Below are 25,462 nucleotides of genomic sequence, written 5' to 3'. Positions count from 1 at the left end.
TGCGGAAGGCTTGTATAGAGACTTTCAACGTCCAGTCCTACTAGGAGCATACTACTTTCCGAGTACTCGAAGTTTTGTAGCATATTGATCAAGTCTCGTGTGTCTTTTAATTACCAATAATAATGGTGGGTTTTATTTTAAAAGAGACCTTCGGCACCTATTGCTGAAGTATTTCTTCCATTTCCACCGCCACGGAGTTAAAATCAACCAGGAACCGCATCACCCTGTAGTTCCGGGTGAGGAGAGGCAGAGTCAGCACATGCTGCCGGGACCGAGTAAGAAGGCACTAAGTAAGGCCTCTCTCGATCAGCCTAAATCCCCGAGGGACCAATTTCCGAAATAAGACAAGGTATGCCCATTTCAAAGAGCGCGCGCAGCGTATTAAGCATGAATGCAACCACGCTAAACCAACGACTCGTGGTAAACCTCATCGGCACAATTAGCACGCCTTTAAACCCCAATAACCACATCTTTGGAATACTCAGAATGTATGCAGTGACACAGAACATCCGCACTGTTTAGCGTATTTCACGATAGACCACGCACAGTGAAATGGTTAGAACTATGAGCACTTCACTACAGTATTATTGTCAGAACTATGGGCACCTCAATATAAGTCGAAACGAAGCATGAGAATGGAAGAGTTGACGCCCAAAATGAGTATGACGGGAAGTATTGCCATTTTCTAGTTCCTTATATAAAAATTAAGGTACTATTGTACATAATTATGTGTTTTTCCATACCCTTTCTCCCTATTTGTCGCTGTCTGTGTGCGTGTTTTTTACATTTGCAGGTACAATGAAACCTTAAAGTCGCGAAGAATCAGGTCAATATTCCTTTATTCTTCTCACAATTTTTTTCACTATCCACTTAACCCCATTGGCCTGACGAAAGCCTATAGATCTATTGACTACCAAAGGCTGAAACATGTTGACCTCTTTTTAACAATACCAATGCAATGCACTAGAATCCCTCATCAATTCGCAAAGTGCATCCGTAATTTTTAACTATAGTCCGAACCCAGACTTATTAAAGTGTTCTTGTCTGGCCTTCCAGATTTTTTTTTAATCACACCACTACCCCCCACTTTCCACGATCACTACTGCCTTAAACCTTAAGGCAAACCTCCTGGTGGAGGGTGCACAAGACAAAAAATGACTCAATGATTACGCACGCACGTGTAGAAAAGCGGGGACACAGTATATACCGCAAAAGAGAGACCATCACTATCAATATACACGTGTATGAGAGTCATATATGTTTGGGAGATACCAGGTCCTTGACTTGTGAGCCCAAGGTTTAAGCAGGACCAGTGATCCTTTCCCCCTTCTGATTATAAAGTTACCTACGGAGACTGAAAGGATTCTCACTCTGCCTCCCCCACCCCCATGATTATACATGATTGATGTAGAAGGCACAGACAAGAGCAAAGACCGGAACCACTCACTTCCAGTAGCGCGCCATTTTGGTCGGCGCTCTAGTTGCTACAGGCCCCCTGCCAACTATTTTAATCCAATATGGCGCATGAGCGCAGCGGACACGCGCAGCAGGCGTGCCGGTGGCGCGCCGAATGGCGCGCGAAAGGCAAGCCTGTCTGCGCCCGTCTGCGCCAGTACGTCGCCTCTTGCCATAAATGCTGGCCAAAATCTGCCAGGTAGCTGTCTTTACTCCAGAGAGGTTTTATTAAATCTGCGTTCTTCATCTCACCATTGTAGCATTCCCCCACTTCATCCCCTGAGTGGCCCGTCATGCTGTCCGTGCGGCACGTTTGTACTTTCTAAACCTATGCCTTTATCCGTATCTCCTGTCATACCCCCTCAACATCGGCTAAAAATACTGCAGTTAAATGTAAGGTCATTAGCTAAACACCATGCGGAAATATACGACCTTATCATTGATGAAACTCCTGATATTTTCTTTCTGACCGAGACTTGGCTTAGTTATGATATGACGGACGCACCGAATCTGGCGCTACCCCCTGAATACTCGATTTCTTTGGTGAACAGAGCGACTATGGGAGGCGGTATCAGTGTTAGAACCAGGTCTAGCTACTCCTGTCTTTTTGATAAAGTTAATATGGAGTGAGGTGAATGTGCTCACTTTATTATCTCTGTGAGCACTCATTTTACCCTTTCCGGTCTATTAATATATAGGCCTCCCAGACCTGCCTCCGGTTTTAACAATGCTCTCTTAGAGACAGTTGGAGCATTTGCTGTGGAATTGGCAAATTTTAGCATTTTTGGCGATCTTAATCTCCACTTTGATCTGGACCAGGATCAGACTATTCGCACTATGCTTGCCGATTTAGCCGCATTTCAGCTCCATCAAATAGTTAAAAGCCCTACACATAAAGGAGGTCATCTGTTAGACCCCATATTTACCAACACTGAGATGGCCACAGAGACTACCCCTACTCCTATGGCCTGGTCCGACCATCACCTAGTCGAAATGACCTCTCCCACGCCTACATCTTCACACAACAATACTCCACGTTTGGTATATAAAAGACCGTGGCGTAAGTTTCGACTTGAAGATTTCCACGTACTTTTAGAAGCCGTCCCTTTAGGCTCTTTTAGTAATGTTGAGACAGGATATGATTCATTTTGTGCCTGGATCACCCGGGCTCTTGACACTCTTATCCCGGCAACCGGGATTAAGGGTTTCACGCAGGATTCTTACCCCTGGTATAATGACACCTTGACTTCTCTGAAGAAGGCATGTAAAAGGTATGAGCGCGAGTGGAGGAAAGACTATGCTCCTGGAAAAAAAGCTTACTATCTAGCCGAACTTAAAACATATCATAGAGCTGTATGTAGGGCTCGAGTGGAGTACTATGCTTCTGAGAGCTTTCTACAATCACCGCTACGAGTCAGCTCGCGGTTGTATCACTCCTGGTCTGCTCGGCTATATCCTAAATATCGTGTGAAGCCGAAAATTGTACCTCCTATTTGGAGGCTGGTTTTCATCACGAGGCCCTGACCAATTTTAAAACAGAACACTTTATCTCATTATACTTTTTGCGACCAGGAGTTCTTCGACTATCCATATCACTCGAAGATTTTATCTTGAAGAAAGGATCCTCCAAGGGAAAAAGAATTCCCGGATACAAAGCATTGTTTTCGTCAGACTGAAGCTTACCTAAAATAACTTGGCTAAAAATATCTAAACTTTTAATATACTTTATTTCCATATTCATCAAATACAACCACTACCTTTGGAATATTGCAAAGGCAATCACCTGTGGCTACTCCAGAAGAAGGCGCTAGTCGCCAAAACGCGGATCGAGAAAATTCCTTTTGCCACTTCTATCCTTTTCTTTTCACCCTCTTTCTTCTCTTTCCATTCTTTCAATTTTAATTGTGATTTTTTAAATATATTGTAATTTCATGTATTGATGCTTTGATTAATTTGTGTAGTTGGCTAGTAACATTCGAGAACCAACTTTTTTTTTTTCAAAACCATTTTTATTATGAGTCCGAGCAAATCTTGGTACAGCCCTCCACATTCAGGAGGAGACTGTCAACGACAAATATTGAAAGATACAGCATTGACATAGCATTGAACCCAGTACTTTCAGAATGATATACCCCCAACTACCCCAACCCACCCAATCCCAAGAACACCATCCAACCCCCCCTTAGCTACCCACCCCTTATCCCACCCTAACCCAGTGCACGTGATCACAGTTCAGCAACATGAGATGGAAAACAAAGGTGGTGCTGGCCAGCAGCCTAGGGTACGGGATCCACATCCGGAGGCAGTGCATCATCAATGTCCATGGGGGGATCAAGGGTCAGGCCCCTGTAGTCCGCCCACCGTTTCCAAATTTTGTAATGTTTGCGGGGACACCCCCGGGCTTCGAAAACAGGCTGTTCCAGACCCATGAGGAAGTCCAGGCCCGCCTTCCAGGCACCGAGCGGGGGGGCACGGTCGCTCTTCCAGGCCTGCGCCAGATCCCTTTTCGCCACCACAAGCCCCAGCAACAACAGATGACGTTTGTAAATGTTGCCCCCAACATTCGCAAGAACATGAAGAAGGCCCAGTCTAGGGGTACGAGGCAGGTCCCACCCCAACACCTCCGACAGGCAGTCCCAAACCCCCGCCCAAAATCTAGACAGTCTCTCACAGGACCACACAGTATGGAAAAGCGTCCCCCTTTCAGCACCGCACCTCAGACACTCCGGAGCCGCTATAAGACCCGCCCTCCACAGGCGGTCCCTAGTGTAATAAGCCCGGTGAAGGTATTTGAATTGGATAAAGCGGAGGCGGATAGCTATAGCAGCACCACGAGGAGATTCAAGGGCCTCACGCCAGTCATCCTCATCCAGGGGACCAACATCATTCTCCCAGGAGGCCTTCAATGTCGAGAGGGAAGGGGAACAGTGTGTGACCAGGGAGCGGTATATCTGAGAGACCTTCTTGTCGCCCAGGTCCCCCATAAAAAGTTTCGTCTCGATGGGGCTAAAGTCAGGGAGGTGCTCCAGGCCCACCAGGCTAGGGGTAAGAGCGTGGCGAAATTGGAGGTATCGGAAGAACTGAGACCTGGGCATGCTAAATTCAGAACTAAGGTCCTGAAAGGACTTAAGTGTAGTGCCAGAGAGGACATGGCCGAGGGACGAGATACCGATCGCGTCCCAGCCACCGAACCCGGACAGGGACATCAGCGCCGGAAGTAGGCCATTGCGCCACAGTGGAGTCTCGGCCGTCAGTCTACCCCACCAACCCATACGGTGCAGAGCCCGCAGCCAGACCGCGAAGACCACCTGGGTAACCTGCGGGAGCAGTCGCCTCCGCCTGGCCGAGTACAGCAGTGTGTGGAGGGAGGCGCCACCCATTAGAGAATGCTCCAGGGCATAGGCCGGATCACTACGGTCCCCATACCACCACTCGTTAAGCACAAGGAGATGGGAGGCCTGATAGTAAGACAAAATATCCGCGGTCGCCAAGCCACCGCAGTATGTAGAGAGAAAGCATGTGCGTAGTGCTACCCTGGATGCACCTCCGGCCCACAGAAATCGGCCCAGCACAGAGTCAACACTCCGGAACCACTGCGGGTCAATCTTATATGGATGATTCTGTAGTTGGTAGAGGAGACGAGGCAGGGCCACCATCTTAAAGATGGCCGACCTGCCGTAGATGTTAAGAGGCATACGCGTCCATGTCTTGATATCCATCTGGACCCGATCCCACACCGGCTGGACGTTCCTATCCCACGCCATCGTGGGCGAGGCAGAGAGGAAAACACCCAGGTACTTCACGCCATCCACAGCCACCTGAAGGGATGCAGCCCAAGGACAGTTCACCGCGTCACTTCCCAACACCCATAGGGTCGACTTGCGCGAGTTAAGGAAGAGACCCGTCGCCCGACCAAACTCTTGCATCAATTCCACAGGGGTGTGGAATTTATTGAAATATGTACTTGTCCATGGGACAAGTAGCTTCATAAATCTACTTGTCCTGTAACAAAATCCACTTGTCCCTTTGGTGCCACCTAGTGCGCCGTAAAATAATGTCAGGAATCTCATTATAGAAGAGCTCTGATAATAGCCTCTGTGGTAAACGTCAGGCTAATACTATATAGGAATTTGACATTTGGGGTTTTTCACCAGCTCTTCTCTAATCTTTTCCCATAGTGAGAAAGGTTGGAAATTTAATGGTAACAACAACAGGAGTAAAGTTTCTTCCAGGGCTGGGAAAATGGGGTTGGAGAAAAAGTGAACTTGTGAACACTCAATAGATTACCACTGGGGCACATTCATCTTTTCACATGCTAAAATGCAATTCACAAATATTTTCTAGGATAACGGTTTCCTGGCCTACTTATGGAAATTCATGTGAATTCATGAAAAACGTAAATCTGCATTAATATAAGGACATATATCATGGGTGCACTTTTGTTACTAATTCAATCTGAGGTAACCAAGACCTTTTGTTTTTATTAAAATGCTTTCTTCCTATCTATCGGCTGGATTAAGTGTGTATGACAGCATTTTGCTCTTTTACAAAGTAGTTTTCTTCAGTGCTAGGAATTTCTATGGCACTGTGGCCTTTATGAGCACTAATACTGTCTGTCTAGTAAGAACGCGCTGGCAAACAGCACCACGCCTACCTGATAATCCCCAGGTAGAGAAAGGAGCATAGAGCAGGCCAAGTGAGTAACCAGAAAATTAAAATATTCCTCCGTTTGATCCAAAGCTTATGCCACAAAGCAAGCGAATAAAATCATTGGAATCCTCTCTAGAATTGCTTTGCCTCTTCCATATAAGCATCTATCCATTCATCCTTTTACCCACTGATATCTAGCATGTCACCTTTACATTGTCATCCATTCATTCTTTAATCTATTAGCCTTTCACCAATATGTTCGTCCATCTGTTGATTTGTCAGTCCATCCGGTCATCCATATCCAAACCTACCCATCCATCTCCAACCTAACCATTTTAGCCATCCGTCCATCCTTTTGCTCATCCATTGATCCACCATCCCTTTCACTTTTCTATTCATCCTTTCACTCATCCATCCACCCTTCAACTAATCCATCAATCCATCCTTCCACTCATCCATCCATTTATCCTTTACACTTATCCATCCTTTCGCTCCCTAATCCATACACCCTGTAACCCATCCATCCATCCACCTTTTCCTTCATTATAACATCCTTTGTCCATCCACCATCCCCGTCACTCAACCATCCCTGTCACTCATTCATCGATCCATTTAGCCAGCCACACTTGCACTCACTCATCTTTTCACCCGCACATCTACCCATCCATCCTTTCACTCACACCCACCCTTTCACATTAATTATGAGCCTTTGTCTATCGAGCTGCAGACAGGAGAGGCCCACCAAGAGCTCCATCTCTACAGTAGCTGCTAAAGTGGGGCATTCACGAAGCCACTGTTCCAACCTATCGATCAAACTCATCCATCCTTTTGCTCATCCATCCATCCTTTTACCCCACACATCCTCCTTTTCGCTCATATTAATCCACCCTTTCACTCATCCCTCCATCCATCCTTTCACTCATCCATCATCCTCCTTTTCACTCGTATATCCTTCCACCCTTTCACTTCCTTAATTTGTTTTCTCTCATCCACCCTTTCGCCTCATCCATCTCCTGTATCGCTGATATATCCATCCACCCTTTCATCAATCCCTCCATCCACCTTTACACTCAACTATCCACCCATCCATCAATCAACCCTTCCACCCAGCCAGCCACCTACCCACTCACTAATTCATCCACCCATCCACCCACCCAGCCATCCATTTATTCATCTACTCTCTCTCACCCATTAATCCAAACCTTTTATTCAGCCATCCACTTTCACCCCATTATTCCCTTCATTCACCCTTGCACTTATCCATTCATTCTTTCACGCATCCATCCTTACATCCATCATTTCACTTTCATCCATGCATCTATCCATCCACCCTTTCACTCCACCCATTCATCCATGCACCTATCCATCCAGCCTTTCATTCATTCATCCATGCATCTATCCATCCACCCTTTCACTCATTAATTTATGCATCTATCATCCACTCTTTCACTTATTCATCCATGCATCTATCCATCCACCCTTTCACTCCACCCATTCATCCATGCACCTATCCATCCAGCCTTTCATTCATTCATCCATGCATCTATCCATCCACCCTTTCACTCATTAATTTATGCATCTATCATCCACTCTTTCACTTATTCATCCATGCATCTATACATCCACCCCTCTCACCGATTCATCCATGCATCTATCCATCCACCCTTTCACTCATTCATCCATGCATCTATTCATCCACCCTATCACTCTCTCACCCCGTCACAAACCCCTTTTAAATCCATTATGGGCTTTTGTGTGCGGACCTGCAGACTGAAGAGGCCCATGAAGAACTCCACAGCTGCTGTAGTTACTACGGAAGGGTGTTCAAAATGCCCCTGGTGCATGCACGAAGTGAGATGAGGGCCTAGTGCAAGGATAGAAATGGGGGTGGCCTTAGGCCTGCATGAAAGCCTCATGGAGAAATGTATGAGCTTTAATGTAAGCCCTGGATGACGTAAGATATGAGAGGCCATGGGGAGCGGGTAAGGGCTGTCAGAGAGGGCGGTGGGGTGGGATTAGCAGGTTTAGGCACCGGGTGAAACATAAGATGTACAGGAAAAGCAAAGTAGGAGGTGTACAGGAAAAGCAAATTGCAAAGAAGGGGGTACACGAGCTGCATGGGAAGGGAAAGCAAAGGGAGTTGAAGATGAACAGGGATCTTGGCGCTGTATGAGGCCCAAGAGTGGAGCAGAGATTAAAAAGCAGGGGTCATACAGTTCAGGTCAGAGCAAGGGGCCAAGAGGCAGATAAAGCAGCCTTCTGTTCTGGAGCTGCAGAAGCATGATGTTTGTCTCATGCTGAAAGAAAATAAAAGGAACAGGGGTGGGCCAGGGAGCCACGCGAGCCTTTGGAGCTGGCTGCAACTTTGAGTTCTGCTTTATCATGTTGTTCTTCTGTGCTGGGGAAATTAAAGTGCAGGCCCCAGCTTTTGCATTGACCCTGACACTGCCATTAAACTGCTCAGAGCTACTTATAAACATGGCTGTGACCAACAGGGTTGAACAGCATTGTATCGGATTACAGATAAGACTGTCTACTTGTCCTTTGGACAAAATACAAATTAAAACCTCTTGCCCTCCTTAGAAATCTAGATGTCTCGGGCGTCGGGAGATAGGAATTCCCCACCCCTGAATTCCAGGACACGAGGGCCCGTACGCTGCAGGTCAGTCATGAAGAATAGCACATCATCGGCATATAGAGCTATGCGGTCCGAATGTTCCGCCCCCCACACGAAGCCTCGATAAAGCACATCACGGCGCACCCGGGCGGCAAGCGGCTCCATGGCCAGCGCGAAAAGGTAAGGGGAAAGTGGACACCCCTGACGAGTGCCCCTGGTCACCGGAAACCAAGCGGAAGTGGCCCCTGAGACACGCACCGAGGCAGTGACATCTGTATAAAACAACTTGACATAGGAGACGAAGACCGGGCCTAGGTTCAGCAGCGGTAGGAGAGCAAAGAGAAAGGTCCAGCTAACCGAATCAAAGGCACTGTCGATATCAGCCAACAGGAGCGCCGCCTGATCCTCCGAAGACCCAATCGCGTCAATCGCAGCCTGCGCCCGCCGAATGTTGTGCCTTGTTGCCCGGCGCGGCATAAAGCCCGCCTGATCCGGGTGAACGAGGGCCGTAATGTGTGGAAGCAGGCGGTTCGCAAGCGCCTTGGCCAGGAGCTTGGCTTCAAAGTTAATGAGGGATATGGGGCGATAAGATTCATGTCGATCAGGGGGCCTACCCGGCTTCTGGAATACCACAATTTCGGCATGGCGCCAATCCGGTGGGAGGCGGCCGTGCTCCCGCGCCTGTTCCAGGGCCCGCATGTAATGCGGCCCGAGCTGCAGATAGAATTTCTTATAGAATTCACTGGGAAATCCGCTCGGCCCCGGTGCTTTGCCCACATTCAGTTGACCCAACGCGTCGCCCAGCTCCTCAGCCGTTAGGGGAAGATCCAGGGCATCGCGTATTTCATCGTACACAGTGAGCGGGGGGACTGTCGCGAGGTAGCCCGCGATGTCGTCGGGGGAGAGAGTCTCCCGGGCGGCATACTGGAGCCCATAATAGCGCGCAAAGCTCGTTGCAAGAGTTGCGGGGTCCATAATCGCCACCCCGGCATCGTCAACAAGTCCCGGTAGAGTGAGAGGCTGCAAGGTCTGTTGGCAAAGCCTGTGGAGCATAGAGCAAGACTTGTCGCCCCACTGGTACACTCTACTACGTGTGGCCAACCACGCCTGGCGAGCCTCATCCAATAAGACCGAGGAGTAAGACTGCTGTGCCTGTAGGAGCAGCCGCAGCAAAATATCATCGGCAAGAACCAACTTTTTAATAATTTTTATCTATTGTGTTAATAAAACTTAAGTCACTGATTCCTTTTTTGGATTTATTTAGTAATTTTTTCTCCTCTGTCACCGTTCCATGAGCCTTAAGCATTGAATTGCCGAGGTTGTTATCTTTCATAAATTGCTTTTCCCTGACCTAGGAATTACTATATTCACATATTCAGGGGGTCCTTGTTACCTATAAATACCCCTGTTATAGTGACACCTTGACTCCTCTGAAGAAGGCATGTAAAAGGTATGAGCGCGAGTGGAGGAAAGACTATGCTCCTGGAAAAAAAGCTGACTATCTAGCCGAACTTAAAACATATCATAGAGCTGTATGCAGGGCTCGAGCGGAGTACTATGCTTCTGAGATTAAATTGAGCTCCAACCTCGCTAAAGTCATCTTCAAAATTCTCAAAGATCTCAGTGCCAAAAAATCTCCAGCGCCTATTCCTACGTCAGAACCTCAATGTGAAGAATTGGCCTCCTTCTTCGTGGAGAAAATACGGGCTATTTATCAATCTTTTCCTTCCACGACTATGCCCGGTCCATCTCTTTTCATTAGACCAGCCCTAGCCTCTAATCTGACGACTATCCCCGAGATTTCCTGGGAAGAATTTAGCAAAGTGACTGTGAAAATTAAGTCCGGCTCTACGGCCGACCCACTCAAACCTGCTCAGTTCAGAGAATCCTCTCTGCCCTCATGGCCCCGCTACACCAGCTGATTAATGCCTCTTTCTCATCTGCCATTGTTCCGGTGAAATGGAAACAGGAGTGGGTCTCTCCCATCCCTTAAAAACCTAGTTTAGACCCTGTGAAGCCTGAAAATTTCAGGCCTATCTCTCTTCTTCCCTGGGTAGCGAAGGTGGCAGAATCGCATGTTAATACTATACTCACCAACGTCCTGAGCTCCAATAACATTCTGTACGAAACGCAACATAGTTTCCTCCCCGGTCATAGTACCAAGAACGTTTCTTGGCCATGACGGAACACCTGCGGAGTATCCTTGACCATGGTCAAAAGGCGGCATTGTGATCCTGTTAGATCTCAGTCCCGCCTTTGACACTGTATCCCACAAGGTTCTAATCCACCGTCTTGAGGAGGCAGGGATCACTGATCTGGCCCTTGCTTGGTTCAGATCCTTTCGGACGGAGAGGTCCTTTTGTTTTTCCACCCCTCCTTTCCTATCTCAAGTACATCTTATTGAGCAGGGCATCCCCCTAGGCTCGGCATTGAGCCCCAGATTGTTTAATCTTTATGTTCAGCCGCTAGCTGATGTCACCAGACAATGGGACCTCACCATCGTCTCATATGCTGATGACACGCAGCTAGTGGTTGCCCTAACTGAAGGATCGGCCACAAATGTCTCCAGGTTTTAAAGTGGCCTTATTGCTGTGGCAGAATGGATGACATCTAACTGTCTGCAACTAAATGCAAACAAGACAGAGGTGCTACTGGTTGGAAAAAACGTAGACCTATGGGGCGATCACTGGTGGCCCAATGCTCAGGGTAAAGCCCCAGAACCCAAAACAGAAGTCAAAAACTTGGGGGTGGGGGTGGACTCCTCCCTTAGTTTTTGCTTACATACAAAAAAGTCGCTGCTACATGCTTTGGCATTTTATGAGGTCTAAGACCTATTTTAAAGTTCTTTGACTCATCTACAAGGCAGCTGATAGTGCAGTCCACGGTTCTTTCCCGATTGGACTAGGCTTGTTACTTGCTTCTGGGAGCCAATCAAGCTGAGATCTCTCGGATGCAGCGCACTCAAAATGCGGCTGCCAGAGCTTTAGTAGGCCTTCCCCGATTTTGCTCCATCTCTGACACCATCCGAAGACTCCATTGGCTCCCTATGGCTCAGCGAATTCAGTTTAAGACACTATGCCTTTCTTTTAAAATCTTAAAACTTGCTACTCCTAAAATGCTCTGCAACCTTTTGACCCCGTATGTTCCACCTTGCGTATTACGCTCTGCAGGTCAACATCTGGTCAGGGTACCCCGGATCATGCGCTGCCGAGCAGGAGGACGCTCCTTCCGCTATTTAGAAGCAAAATTGTGGAACTCATTACCAGCCCACATACGAGAGCAGGAAGGCCTGTTGGACTTCAGAAAGGCAATCAAAGCCCACCTCTTCCCCCTAAACTAAGCTTTTCTGGAATTATGCCCTGCTGAATCTCACCTGAGTCAGTTATCTATCTGCTACAACGCGCCGGGACGCCCCTTTGCTGGGGCAGCTGTGCGCTATATAAGCTATTTTAACATAACATAACATTGGCTGCGGTAGACTTGACATTAATTTCTACCTCATCTCGGGTAATGGGCACTCCATGTCATCCCCACTGGATATTTAAAGAGAACGAAGGTGCATGCCTGTTTTAAACTGATTCAGGAATATCTAATACTTTTTAACTATTGGTGCTACGGTGCCGCACTCGCTGTTATACCAAGTGCCTGTAGAGAATACTATGAAGTACTAGCAAGAGAACTTACTAGCACCGTGCCCTGTTCACGGAGTTTCAAAACAAACCCTCATTCAGGGCCTACAGAAGAGACATATGGAATAATGATACATGTTTTTCAACAATATGTTTATGATTGATATCATGCGTAGGATATGAAAAAAATTGCAAATATACTGTGATTGGATTTATATTTATGGCTTTATGTAAGACTTGATAGTTAAAACTTATGTTAAATAATACAGTATATGTATGGATCTAATTGAGCAAGTGTGTTTTGTTTGAATATTTGTTTATGATTGAGGGTTTGGTTTGAAACCCAGTGAAAAGTACAAGGTGCTAGTAAGTTCTCTTGCTAGTACTTCATAGTATCCCCACTGGATAGCCAGCCAGTGCCAACCGGCGCAAGAGAGAATCTCCTCATGCTCGGGATACTTCCTCTCAGCCATAGTCCTGTCTGCACCTCCATCCTTCAGGGTAATGAGCTTCCTCCCTTGGAGGTTAGCTAACAGCACAGACCCCATGATATTTGGATGGATGCACCTAGGGACATCTGTGTCCCCTTCCAAAATGGTGATTGCTGCTAGATTGTGTCCAACAAGGGGCCATTACCCAAGTTAACAACTCACTATAATGGGTGCCGCTGGGACACGTCTGTCACCTGACAGTTCTTTAGTGAATGCCCCCTCAGTGTGACCCCTGTAGCAAGTTATCCCTTTGAGCTTGAAAGGATGTTCTTTTTCTTTTGTACTGACTTGAAACCCAATTCTTTTTTGCTTGCGTCCTATCCATGGGAATTTTATCAGTTCCTACGTATTAAGTAGGACTGTGTATTATGGACAACATAAACGTCAAAATATGGGAACTTGGTTCACAAGTATCATCAGGAATTGTTGGCCTGGTTCCTAGCTAGCTCACAGTGCCCCATCTGAATCCCCTAAACTCACTAGGATACCAGATGGTATCAGCAACCACGAACATGACCACTTTTTTACTCCCCACAGGAAACATGGAAACAGACCCACCCTTTTGTTGTTTACTTTTGCATGCCCAAGGTAAACACAAGAAAGATACAAATTGGCTTTTCAAACATTTATTGAAACAATCGTATTCTTGTGTAAAATGAGTGTGTTGCAATTATCAGGCAAAACAAGCAAAGCAGTGTAACCAGCATTACAAGAATGGTTAAAAGACAAAGATGTAATGCTTTCCCTTTTGGGTCCACTTTGGTTCTCCCTTAGTTTTGTATTTTAGGGTTCCTCTGCTCGCTCTGCATAGCCACATATAACACATTTGTGTTTTTATTTAAGACTATGCTATACAGGTTTGTTATTCAGGGACTATTCTTGGGATTTCGTCTACATATTTCACTCAAAGTGCTTGAAACAAATAACAACATAGTGTACTGCTTTCTTTGCTCGTCCAGCAACAGCTCCTTACATTTAGACATAACACGGTCGCATAACTGCAACTCCAGCACAATAGTTTTATGATATAATCAGTGTTCCGTCCCCTTGGGGGCAGAGAGGAGAATTCCGGCAGAGGGGACTGTTCTGGAATGACAGCAGTGCCCGATATGCAGCCCTGCGTAAACTAAGTTTACACTCATGATGCGGACCATCTTACTACTTACACTAGGTATGGGGTCTATGGCCAATCCCAGAGATCCCAAATGTATCCCTCTGCTCACATAGTAAGGGTAGAACTAGACACATATGTAATTTGCCATGGTTGGGATGTTGGTCCTATACAATCAGATTAGTAATTCTAATAACTTTTAGTTGCATCTGTCTAATGATCGCAGCACATTTGCTTCATAATAAAATATGATAGTTTCAATAAATGTATTTTAAACATTTGTTGTGTCCTTCTTGTGTTTAGAATGGGCATGCATGAGTGAGTAAGTGAGTAACTAAAGGGGATGATCCGTTTCCACAGTGCCCTTGGGGATAGAGGGTCGCGTTTGAGCTTGCTGAAATCACCTGTTACTCTGGAAAGATTAGGCGTTCAGGTGAGGCACTGTGTGCTGCCAGGATTGGGCCGACAAGTACTGACGTTGTTGAGAGACTCAGTCCCTAAACTCTGATGTCCTGTCGTCCTAACAAACAGTTCTGTGTGACCAACGGAATCAGTGCAACAAGTTCACCATTGTAACATTACTGTGTGGTTATATGATTATATTATTCTACTCCTACCTAACACTATTTATACGATTGCTAGCATAGTGGGAGTACCCTTTGTCAGATACCTTGGGTTAGCCTAAACTGCCATACCTGACTAAGATGTATCACAAAGCCAGCCTGTGTAGAATGGTTAGCATCCTTTTTTTTTTTTGCATCAGTCTTTGTGCGTGTGTTAAATTTTAAGGCAAATACAATTCTGTTGTGTTTAGATATTTCGAAGGCACACGGTTTGATTTTAAAACCTGCAAGTTCCACTCAATTCCATAATCGTTCTCAGTTGACTTTGTCCATGCTGTAAGAGAGAAGTGCCATTCAGTGTAACATACATATGCATAAGATACAATATTACTTAACGATTATATATGATTTGGCCATGCTGTCATGCCATTGTCCACAACAGCCAATGCATTTTCCAAGATAATCCTGTCAATTTATATTAATCTTAAGCTTTCAGCGGCATCCACAGCTCATTGTAAGTGGTGTAGATGAATCTTTTAGAATGTGGTGACCTAGGACCCAACAAGAAATCTTGTAAATCCATGTAATCAGAAAGTAAATATAGATGTTCCTTAACCCTTTCCACGCGGGGCTAATTCCCCCGCGGTGGAGCTGTGCTTATGACGAGCTGAGCTCATCATGACTCCGCCCACTCCTTTAGAATGCCCGCACAGGCGGGGAATTACCCCCGCGTGGCCGGCAGCGGCAGTGCCTCATGGCGAGCTGAGCTCGTCATGAGCATGCAAGGGTTTAACTGCAGATAATGTGGAATGTTGTAACCATTGCTGTGTTGAAGCAGGTTCTGATTATCAAAAAGGAGAACAGCGAGGCTTGGCAATCAGTAACAGTTTAAATGCAATTAAACAATAATGATCAGGAACAGCAGCCACATCTCCTACAGCTGCTTGCTGAAATTCCCTTTGCATTAGGTACATGGCATGCTTTATACTGTACACCCGGTGCGATAAAGTGGAGCTTGTCCCACTTTGGGCAGGAAATACTGGTACAGTGGGTCATAAATTGTGTGTTTACATGCTTAATCCCACTCTGATAGAAGGGACCATAAATACTAACAGAAAGTCACATTCTGAGGTGGTCCAGGTGGCTGCGTGGTAACCCATTCGCAAACGGGAAGGGGTCCCCTCTGCAAATGCAGGGGAAAATATTTTTGAAGGTTCCCAGGGGCCACTCCCTGCCTTAAAAAAATGAAGGGAAGGGGTCCCGTTTGCAAATGCAGGGGTAAAATTTTTTAGGGGTCCCAGGGACCACCACCTGCCCTTAATAAAAGAAACATAAATGTTTCTTTTTTTTCTGAAATGCATCCCCTTTTCCTCTAAGGAAAACGGGCTGCTTTAAAAAAAACTGCTTTATTTAAAAGCAGTCCCAGACATGGAGGTCTGCTGAACCTTGCAGGCCACCATCCCTGGGACAGCCAGCCATTCCCAATGGGGTTGCAAATTGCGAGCGCCTCATGAATATTCATGAGGCATGCAATTTGCAACCCCATTGGGAATCGCTAACAGTGTCTCAGACACTGTTATACATGGCATTTTCCGACTCTCAAATTGCAACTCGCAATCAAGCGCAATTCGCGAGTCACAAATTGTCAGTGTTGTACATCTGGCCCCTGTGTCTCCATCACATGAAGTGCTAGGGGTGAACAGAGGGCGGCTGTGTTATGTTAATTGGTTAAAGTGAATTTAGATAGCGTAGGCAACAGTTGTTCTGTGGTGGGCTGGACTCCTAAGAGCGGGATCTTTCTATAAATTAATCAGAAGCTAACATTACCCCATCTAATGAGTGTCTTGAGCATGGACGGTTTCTCTTTCTGTCTTGAGGTTCGATCGTGTCCCCTGGCATTGGCTGTCCTAATCAGGTGTATTCCCCCTGTTTTCTGGGTAGCCTTCTTCACACAGGCACATATTAGTTGAAGGTTGCATCACAGCAAGAGTAAGATTACAACCACTGGTAACAAGGCTTTGCATAAGTCTGCGATAATCCTTGGTACCCAGGTAAACAAACCTGTGAACAATTCTATGTTTGGGGCACCTCCTTCTTTAATCATGACCTTCTGTAGGTTGTGCAGTGTTTGGATGGCGATTGACAGTGTGCAACTGTATAGGCCTTTCATGGGGATGAATGTACAGCATGCTGTACCTATCTTGGCGCATTCACACCCTTCCATTATGCTCATTAAGTCCAACACATACCAGTGCTGCCTCACCAGGAGACAGATGATGCACATTTTTTATTTTCGTTGAGGCCATCTTCGGTGGTGTTCTGCAGGCCCGGATCTCTGTACTGAGATTAATGTATGACATTGTTGCGCATTCTGTCCATCAACTTTTGTTTTTGCATCTGTCTCCCCGAGTGTTACGAGTATGCCCAGACGTGGTTCCTGTGCTCTCCATGCCACTGGAATCAAGCTATCCTGGCTGAACAGGGGTGAAACCCCGAAACCGGTCTTAGGATACTTGTTTACAGTCCAGGGAGGACCTGGCTTGGCAGTTTGGGTTGGACTGTTCCCATGAGGCACAGGTTCTAGACTGATTTACATATAGGTGGGTTCAAACTGGAATGGCATGGAGAGCAAAAAAACGATGGATTGAGGCACAGCGTCAAGACTGATTTGCATATGGCTGGGTTCAAACTGGAATGGCATGGTGAGCAAAAGAACAATGGATCTAGGCCCAGATCTCTGTACTGGGGTGAATGTGTGACATTGTTCTGCATTCTGTCCCTCAACTGTTGTTTTGTGGGCCGTTACAGATGAGGAGCTATGCCGCTGAGTGCCCGTATTTGCCGTCCTACGAGAATCATCTCTACAGCTATTGTGGGCCGCTACAGCTGAGGAGCTGTGCCGCTGAGTGCCCGTATTTGCCGTCCTACGAGAATCATCGCTATCGCTATTGTGGGCCGCTGCAGCTGAGGAGCTGTGCCGCTGAGTGCCTGCCTTTGCCATACTACAAAAATCGATTCAGAAAAGGGGGTGGTGATGAACAGAGTGTCTGAATTAAGCAGACCACTCTTACCCAGTCCAAAGATCAGGGCTTGATCCATCACCGTTATTAATCTCACTGCACCATCCCAGCTCAGAACCTGGCTATATGCAAATCAGTCTGTCCCTGGCCCAGTGCATCATGGGAACAGGGCAGACTAAACTACCAAGCCAATTCTTCACCAGAAAGGAGACAAGCTACCAGGGACCGGTTTCTGGCATTTCAGCCGTCTTCGGCCCGGCTTGCTTGAATCCTGATGGTGCAATGAGAAAGGGACTCATGTCTGAGTATACCCTGCCACACCTATAGTGGCCAAAAACGATTCAGAAAAGGGGGTGGTGATGAACAGAGTGTCTGAATTAAGCAGACCACTCTTACCCAGTCCAAAGATCAGGGCTTGATCCATCACCGTTATTTATCTCACTGCACCATCCCAGCTCAGAACCTGGCTATATGCAAATCAGTCTGTCCCTGGCCCAGTGCATCATGGGAACAGGGCAGGCTAAACTACTAAGCCAATTCTTCACCAGAAAGGAGACAAGCTACCGGGGACCGGTTTCTGGCATTTCAGCCGTCTTCGGCCCGGCTTGCTTGAATCCTGATGGTGCAGTGAGAAAGGGACTCATGTCTGAGTATACCCTGCCACACCTATAGTGGCCAAAAATGATTCAGAAAAGGGGTGGTGATGAACAGAGTATCTGAATTAAGCAGACCACTCTTACCCAGTCCAAAGATCAGGGCTTGATCCATCACCGTTATTTATCTCACTGCACCATCCCAGCTCAGAACCTGGCTATATGCAAATCAGTCTGTCCCTGGCCCAGTGCATCATGGGAACAGGGCAGACTAAACTACCAAGCCAATTCTTCACCAGAAAGGAGACAAGCTACCGGGGACCGGTTTCTGGCATTTCAGCCGTCTTCGGCCCGGCTTGCTTGAATCCTGATGGTGCAGTGAGAAAGGGACTCATGTCTGAGTATACCCTGCCACACCTATAGTGGCCAAAAACGATTCAGAAAAGGGGCTGGTGATGAACAGAGTGTCTGAATTAATCAGACCACTCTTACCCAGTCCAAAGATCAAGGCTTGATCCATCACCGTTATTTATCTCACTGCACCATCCCAGCTCAGAACCTGGCTATATGCAAATCAGTCTGTCCCTGGCCCAGTGCATCATGGGAACAGGGCAGACTAAACTACCAAGCCAATTCTTCACCAGAAAGGAGACAAGCTACCGGGGACCGGTTTCTGGCATTTCAGCCGTCTTTGGCCCGGCTTGCTTGAATCCTGATGGTGCAGTGAGAAAGGGACTCATGTCAGAGTATACCCTGCCATCACCACCCCCTTTTCTGAATCATACTACAAAAATCATCGCTAACAATGTTGTGGGCCACTGCAGCTGAGGAGATGTGCCTCTGAGTACCCACCTTTAAGCCCCGTACTTTCACAGCTGTGCATCACTTAGTGCCAGCTGCAATGTTTAGGTCTGCGCAATTGCGCATATGGATTCTGCTGCATTGACAGCTGCCCTGACACTTTGGACATAGGGCATTTTGAACCCCTTTGAGAAGGCCGGTTGGCCAGAGGGACTGTCAGGTTTGTAGGGCGCCAAGCCCTAATGTGATGGATGTGGTGCTAGGAAATGTGATTTATGCAGTATGATTTACGCGCCCTGTTTTATGCCTCTAAATGTGGTTTATGATTATGAGGTTTTGAATACTGTATTTATGTTTGAGTTATCCTCTACTGTGGTTTATGCTAGTGAGATTATTTCCTAGGGTGAGTTATGCTTAGGAGGTCATGGGCTAATATGTTTAGGCTTATGAGGCTGGCGCAGGATATATTTCATGCCTAATGTAATACAGTGGATAATATGATTTATGTTACAGGATGATGCTGAGTCCAGTGTTTGCCATTAATTTCTGGTTGCGTTCCAAGCTTATTATATGTTCTCCGTATCTCTACTAAGTGAAGGTTCTGACAATGGTCCAAGTGGCCCTGTCATGTGTATATAATCCCCTGTAAATATTGCCCAGTGCCAGTTGGCACAGTGTATATTGTGTGATTACTATTCTAATGTGTTTTATGATAATACAAAGGCTATTTTTTATGTAACCTTGTGTGGAGTTCCTTTTGTGATGTGCCTAGTATGTTGTTGCTGTGTGGATTGTGCAAATGCTTTACACATGGCCTCCGGGATAAGCCTGACTGCTCGTGACAAGCTACCAAGCGGGTGAGCAGGGGTTATCTTTGGCGTGTAACTCCCTTGCTCTGACTAGAGCAATAGTTTCTGCCTGGATACGGCTCAAGTCCTAGCGAACCAGAAATCCCATTTCTAACAAGTCTCATCTATGTGCTCGATTGACATCCACCAGCTGGTTGGAGTCACGTGTTGGGAGCTTTCACTAAATATTCAGTGATGACAAAATAATCGTATTTCTTCCGGGAGCAGCGCGCGTCCGTCTGACAGCTTCTTAGATGAGTTAAAGCAAACGTAAGACATTAAGTCAGATACCATGGTAAGGTAGAAAAAGACAAAAAGTACACACTTCTTCGCAGCAGGGATACCAAGGTATATCACTGGCTGTGATGAAATCTCTATTATAAATGCTGCAATCTTCCAACAAATACTTGAACCATCACTAGGAATGTGGCAAAGATAACTTAACTAACAGAAACATAAAGGCAGAAGTTGGAACTTCAAGTGATCCAGTGTGAACAGGAAAGTATTGTGAATGGAGCTGCATTTGTTATATACTTCCTGAAGTGTTACCTTTATTACATACATCGTTTCCTTTGTCATATACTGCCTGAAGAGTTGCAGTTGTTATACACTTTGTAAAACCCAAGTGACAGCTGCATATCCTGATCATCTCTTTTTCCACAATGTCTTCTTGTTTAAATCTTGACAATGTGCGTCTTCCTAAAGCTCTACCTCTAGCAAATGAGTGCTCCGTGAATGCCCTTTCTTTACTAAGTTATCACCTCCTTTTCTGAATTAAGATGCGGCATGTTCAATAGAACATTTAGTTATATATCTGTGTATGGTGAAATATCTCATGGTTACTTTAAAAAATGGTAAAGAAGAGATGGCTTTTACAAATAGTTTAATATTGTATATTTAGAATCTCTTACATTTCGATTTAGTGATTTTAAATTTCTTTACATCCAACAGGAAACCAGCCTTGAATGGACAAATGATTGTGAATAATGACTTTAATCGTGTAAATCTGCAAAAAGTCATCAGAAAAAATTAGCTCCAATATTCAGGTAAAGAGCTGCACAGAATGAGGAACCTGAACATAAACTGATAGATCCTGGAAGAAGCAGTCCAGAGCAATTCAGTGGATTTGAGAGGCTGAGCTGTGCACCTCCACGCCACAAGACGAAGAAATGACCTCTAGAAAATGAATGCAACTACAATAACAACTAACCACTGCCTGTATTATCAAGACTCCAAGATTTAATCATTGGATCGGTGTGAGGTGGATACAGCATTGTTCTGTTTCCTGTAATGATGGCAGACCACCATTCAGTGCGCTAGGTATATTGTAAACTATTTCTGGCTAAACCACAGGAGCGAGAGAAAAGCACAATGAAGTGGAGCCAGACAACTGAAGGGTAAAGGAAAGAGAGTATCTCTGATCTACAAGACTAATCTTCACTCATAAACATGCAAAATCATTATACAATCTAAAGACATAACCACATACAAAGAAGCTTTACTTGCCACAATTATATCATATGTAGTCGGTGAGTCTTGCATTTCGTTGTGAAATCTGAAATCAAGCATCCAAAATACCACACACATGCAGGGAATGTGAGAATAACACAAGTGCTTTATCAACCGTGTTAGCTCCTCAAGAAACACAGTCATGGGATGCAGACAAATATAAACCCGACCCAGTGACACTAACCAAGAAAGAAGAATCATACACAAGCAGCAAGAGCATTATTTTATCAACACTACTAAAGAGCCATCAACAAACACACACAGGAGATGCAACGTGCAATTGCAACAAATGTGTGAAAAACTTTAGTCAGTTAGCACTCCTAAAAGATCATCAGCGGACACATATGGCGGAAAAACCATACCATTGCAATGAATGTGGGAAGGCATTCAGTTGGTTATCACAACTCCAAATACATCAGCGAACACACACAGGGGAAAAACCATACCATTGCAATGAATGTGTGAAGAAATTCAGTCAGTTATCAAATCTACAAACACATCAGCGAACACACACAGGGGAAAAACCATACCATTGCAGTGAATGTGTGACGAGCTTCAGATGGTTATCACAACTCCAAACACATCAGCAAACACACACTGGGGAAAAAGCATACCATTGCAGTGAATGTGCGAAGAAATTGAGTCGGTTATTAGACCTCCAAGTATATAAACAAACACACTCTGGTGAAAAATCATACCATTGCAATGAATGTGGAAGTAGTTTAAGTGATTCCTCAACTCTCAGGATTCATCGGCGAACACACACAGGGGAGAAGCCATTCGAGTGCAGTGAGTGTGTGAAGTGCTTTAGTCAATTATCATCCCTAAAATTACATCAACGAACACACACAGGGGAAAAACCATACCATTGCAATGAATGTGTGAAGAGCTTCAGTCGATTATCACACCTACAAATACATCACCGAACACACACCCGGGAAAAACCATACCATTGCAATGAATGTGGAAGTAGTTTTAGTCAATCCTCAACTCTCAAGATTCATCAGCGAACGCACACAGGAGAAAAACCATTCCAGTGCAGTGAATGTGTGAAGCGATTCAGTCAATTATCACAACTCCAAACACATCAGCGAACACACACTGGGGAAAAACCATACCATTGCACTGAATGTGTGAAGAGCTTCTGTCTGTTATTTCAACTCCAAATTCATCAACGAACACACACTGGGGAAAAACCATACCAATGCAATAAATGTGTGAAGAGATTCAGTATGTTATCAAATCTTCGAAAACATCAGCAAATACACACAAGAGAAAAACTATACCATTGCCATGAATGTGTGAAGAGCTTTAGCCAGTTATCACAACTCCAAATACATCAGCGAACACACACAGGAGAAAATCCATACCATTGCAATGAATGTGTCAAGAGATTCAGTCAATTATCACACCTCAAAATACATCAGCGAGCACATACTGGGGAAAAACCATACCATTGCAATGAATGTGCGAAGAGCTTCAGTCGTTTATCACAACTCCAAATACATCAGCGAACACACACAGGAGAAAAACCATACAATTGCAATGAATGTGTCAAAAGATTCAGTCAATTATCACACCTCAAAATACATCAGCGAACACATACTGGGGAAAAACCATACCATTGCAATGAATGTGTCAAGAGCTTCAGTCAATCATCACACCTCAAAATACATCAGCGATCGCACGCACATGGTAGAAACCATTCCATTGTAGCAAATGTGGAAGTAGTTTTAAGGAATCTTCAAAATTAAGGAATCATCAGCGAATACACACTGGAGAAAAGCCATTCAAGTGCAGTGAGTGAGTGAAGTGCTTTAGTCAATTATCAGACCTACAAAGACATCAGTGAACACACGCGGGTGAAAAACCCTACCACTGCAGTGAATGTGGAAGTAGTTTTAGTGACCCAACAACATTAAGAAATCATCAGCGAACACACTTAGGGAAAAAGCCATTCAAGTGCACTGAATGTGCGAAGAGCTTTAGTCGATTATCAAATCTACGAAGACATCAGAAAACCCATACAGGGGAGAAAACCATACCATTGCAGTGGACTTTAGAAGTAGTTGTGAAAAGAATTTTCAGCTAACTACAGGGATTAGTGATAAAACCTATAAACACAACACACTTGAATAAGTTTAACAAGCACAGACTGGAGCATATATGTAGCTGGTTTTGGTGTTTGGCCATTTTGTGCAACAACTGGTTCAATGACAGCTGCTAGAGAACAACGTCCAAAGGCACGAGAAGTCAAAGTAGGAAAATTTAACCTGTAACTCTGAGAGTTAATGCGTGCAGTTCAGAACATTTACTTGCGAAGCCCTGACACAGGAAACAATGATGCTCATTTCGATCATCACATGCATCTGTTAATGCACCCATCAAAGTGGCACTTCCCCAGAGGTGTCCAATATCAAGCTGGACCCTTTGGAAATTTGCTGGCTCACCACTGACTGTAAATGATTCACAGTGAGATTAATTGTATCTGATTATATTTTAGACGTTTCTATTTACAGAGAATTACCCAACCAACTCCTAACTGGTTAAAGGACAGAACCAGTGCATGATGGCGAAATGATTGATCGGAAAGAGAGCTGTTGAAAAGTTTAGTTCTAAAAAGGTTTCTGAAAGCTAGACAGTTAAATAAAGAATCTTGAGCAGTAAAGAGTTCTAGCTCCTAGGGTCCAGAACTATCCATTCCCTGCTTTACATTTCTTGAACCCTGACACTGGAAAATAAATCTGGATTCAGAAGTAAAAGAACACAAAAGATACTGAATTTTGACACAAATGATCTTCAGGTTCGTTTTTACATGCAAAAGAAACCCTTGTTTTATAAACTGCCAGGGTATGAATGGACATACAAAGTATGTGCTGCCTCGTGAGCAAGCAGTGAAACTTTGTGATGCAGTTGGGACGTCCTCCGACCACAAATAAGATAGATCGTAGCATTCTGAATCATCTGTAAGGTGCTTTTGTGTTGCTGGAGCTGCCAAATAAACAGTGTTCTCATAGCCTTGCCTTGCTTAGAGGAATGTGTTCACAAATATAATATGCACATCAGAATAAAGGATACATCTTCAGTAGCCAAAGATAGTAGAAACTAATGCTTTCCACCAAGGTCATTTTAACAAAGTGCTGAGTCCGGGAAGTTCTTCCTGCTGCCGACCATCATCATCACCACCGCCACCACCCAACCAGTGAGGAACAACAAGAAGACTGCTCTTCAGCACACCCATCCTATACATAACACACTACAGGGGTTTGCTCCAGGGTCAAACTCACTTTACCTTCACGTTAACAGCACCACGTTCTAAACTGAACAAGTGGTTTGTACGGCCATTAGTGGCATAATACATTTGAAACCCAATACTTTATAAATCTATATTAATAATACATAACCAAACATCCAAACACCACCCATGTATGGACATCCAAGAGCCTTTAAAAACCACACTACAGAGGTGTGTACCAGGATCAAACTCAATTTATTGTAACGTTACCGTGAACTAAATTATGATACAGCAAGTACAGTCATGATGCAATGAAATGTACACAATGATGACTAGATTTTACATATTACTAACAAATGTATGTTTTTTGATATGTAATGAAAACAAAAAAAATGTTTTTGAATTCATGGTATTTGACTGCTGATTGTATGGAAAGAGATGTTAAATGTGATTTCTTCCCTAAACTATAAAGATAGAGAGGCGGTTGAGATGGTAATTCGTCTCCTTCTGTATTAATGAAGAGAGAAATGCTACCAGTAATACTGAGATCTAGGCTTCACTCCTGTGTTGGAAACTTAATTCAGTCGTTTTTACCCAATAAATACCAGATTTATTTTGGAAAATGAAAAATATGCGTGTATCGTGGCACTCCTCTCGTTAATAATCCATAAAAATGCTACAGAATGCTGAGTACTTGAAAGCATTCTCCCATACGAGGGATTTAAATATGCATTTGTCAAATACAAAATTGACTTACATTTTTACTTTAAGGTTCTCATACAGCGCTTCTTTATCCAATAATGCCTGATGGGTTTTCTCCGAGAGCCCCTTCTCCTTCGGAAGAAGTTTTTCATCGACAGACCCAATGTGATCTCCAATGGAAAGATTACAGTCTCTCCAACTCTAAACAGGGCTGGTGGGAGGACCGTTGGTTTGGCTG

At 45.0% G+C, this 25,462-nt stretch overlaps 1 protein-coding gene across 1 annotated transcript; it reads left to right on the top strand.

Annotated features, from left to right (window-relative positions):
• The first annotated feature begins 2,448 nt into the window (after positions 1-2,448).
• Positions 2,449-25,097, top strand: LOC147672100 (uncharacterized). The gene is made up of 3 exons (XM_086948033.1): positions 2,449-2,515; positions 21,345-22,889; positions 23,144-25,097. Exons 1-3 carry the CDS (start codon positions 2,449-2,451, stop codon positions 23,377-23,379), a joined length of 1,848 nt encoding a protein of 615 aa, XP_086804159.1. The 3' UTR covers positions 23,380-25,097.
• The last annotated feature ends 365 nt before the right edge of the window (positions 25,098-25,462 follow it).

This window comes from Lissotriton vulgaris, unplaced genomic scaffold (assembly GCF_964263255.1).
Source record: "Lissotriton vulgaris unplaced genomic scaffold, aLisVul1.2 SCAFFOLD_2810, whole genome shotgun sequence".
Classification (NCBI taxonomy): Eukaryota; Metazoa; Chordata; class Amphibia; order Caudata; family Salamandridae; genus Lissotriton; species Lissotriton vulgaris.
The sequence above is the reverse complement of the archived record's forward strand: the minus strand, read 5'-3'. Positions and strand labels throughout refer to the sequence as shown.

Coding starts and splice junctions, on each gene's coding strand:
- LOC147672100 (XM_086948033.1), top strand. CDS start 2,449: ATGACCTCTCCCACGCCTACATCTTCACACAACAATACTCCACGTTTG. Junction 2,516..21,344: donor GGTATATAAAAGACCGTGGC/GTAAGTTTCGAC, acceptor TCTGAAATCAAG/CATCCAAAATACCACACACA. Junction 22,890..23,143: donor CAAAATACATCAGCGAACAC/ATACTGGGGAAA, acceptor ATCAGTGAACAC/ACGCGGGTGAAAAACCCTAC.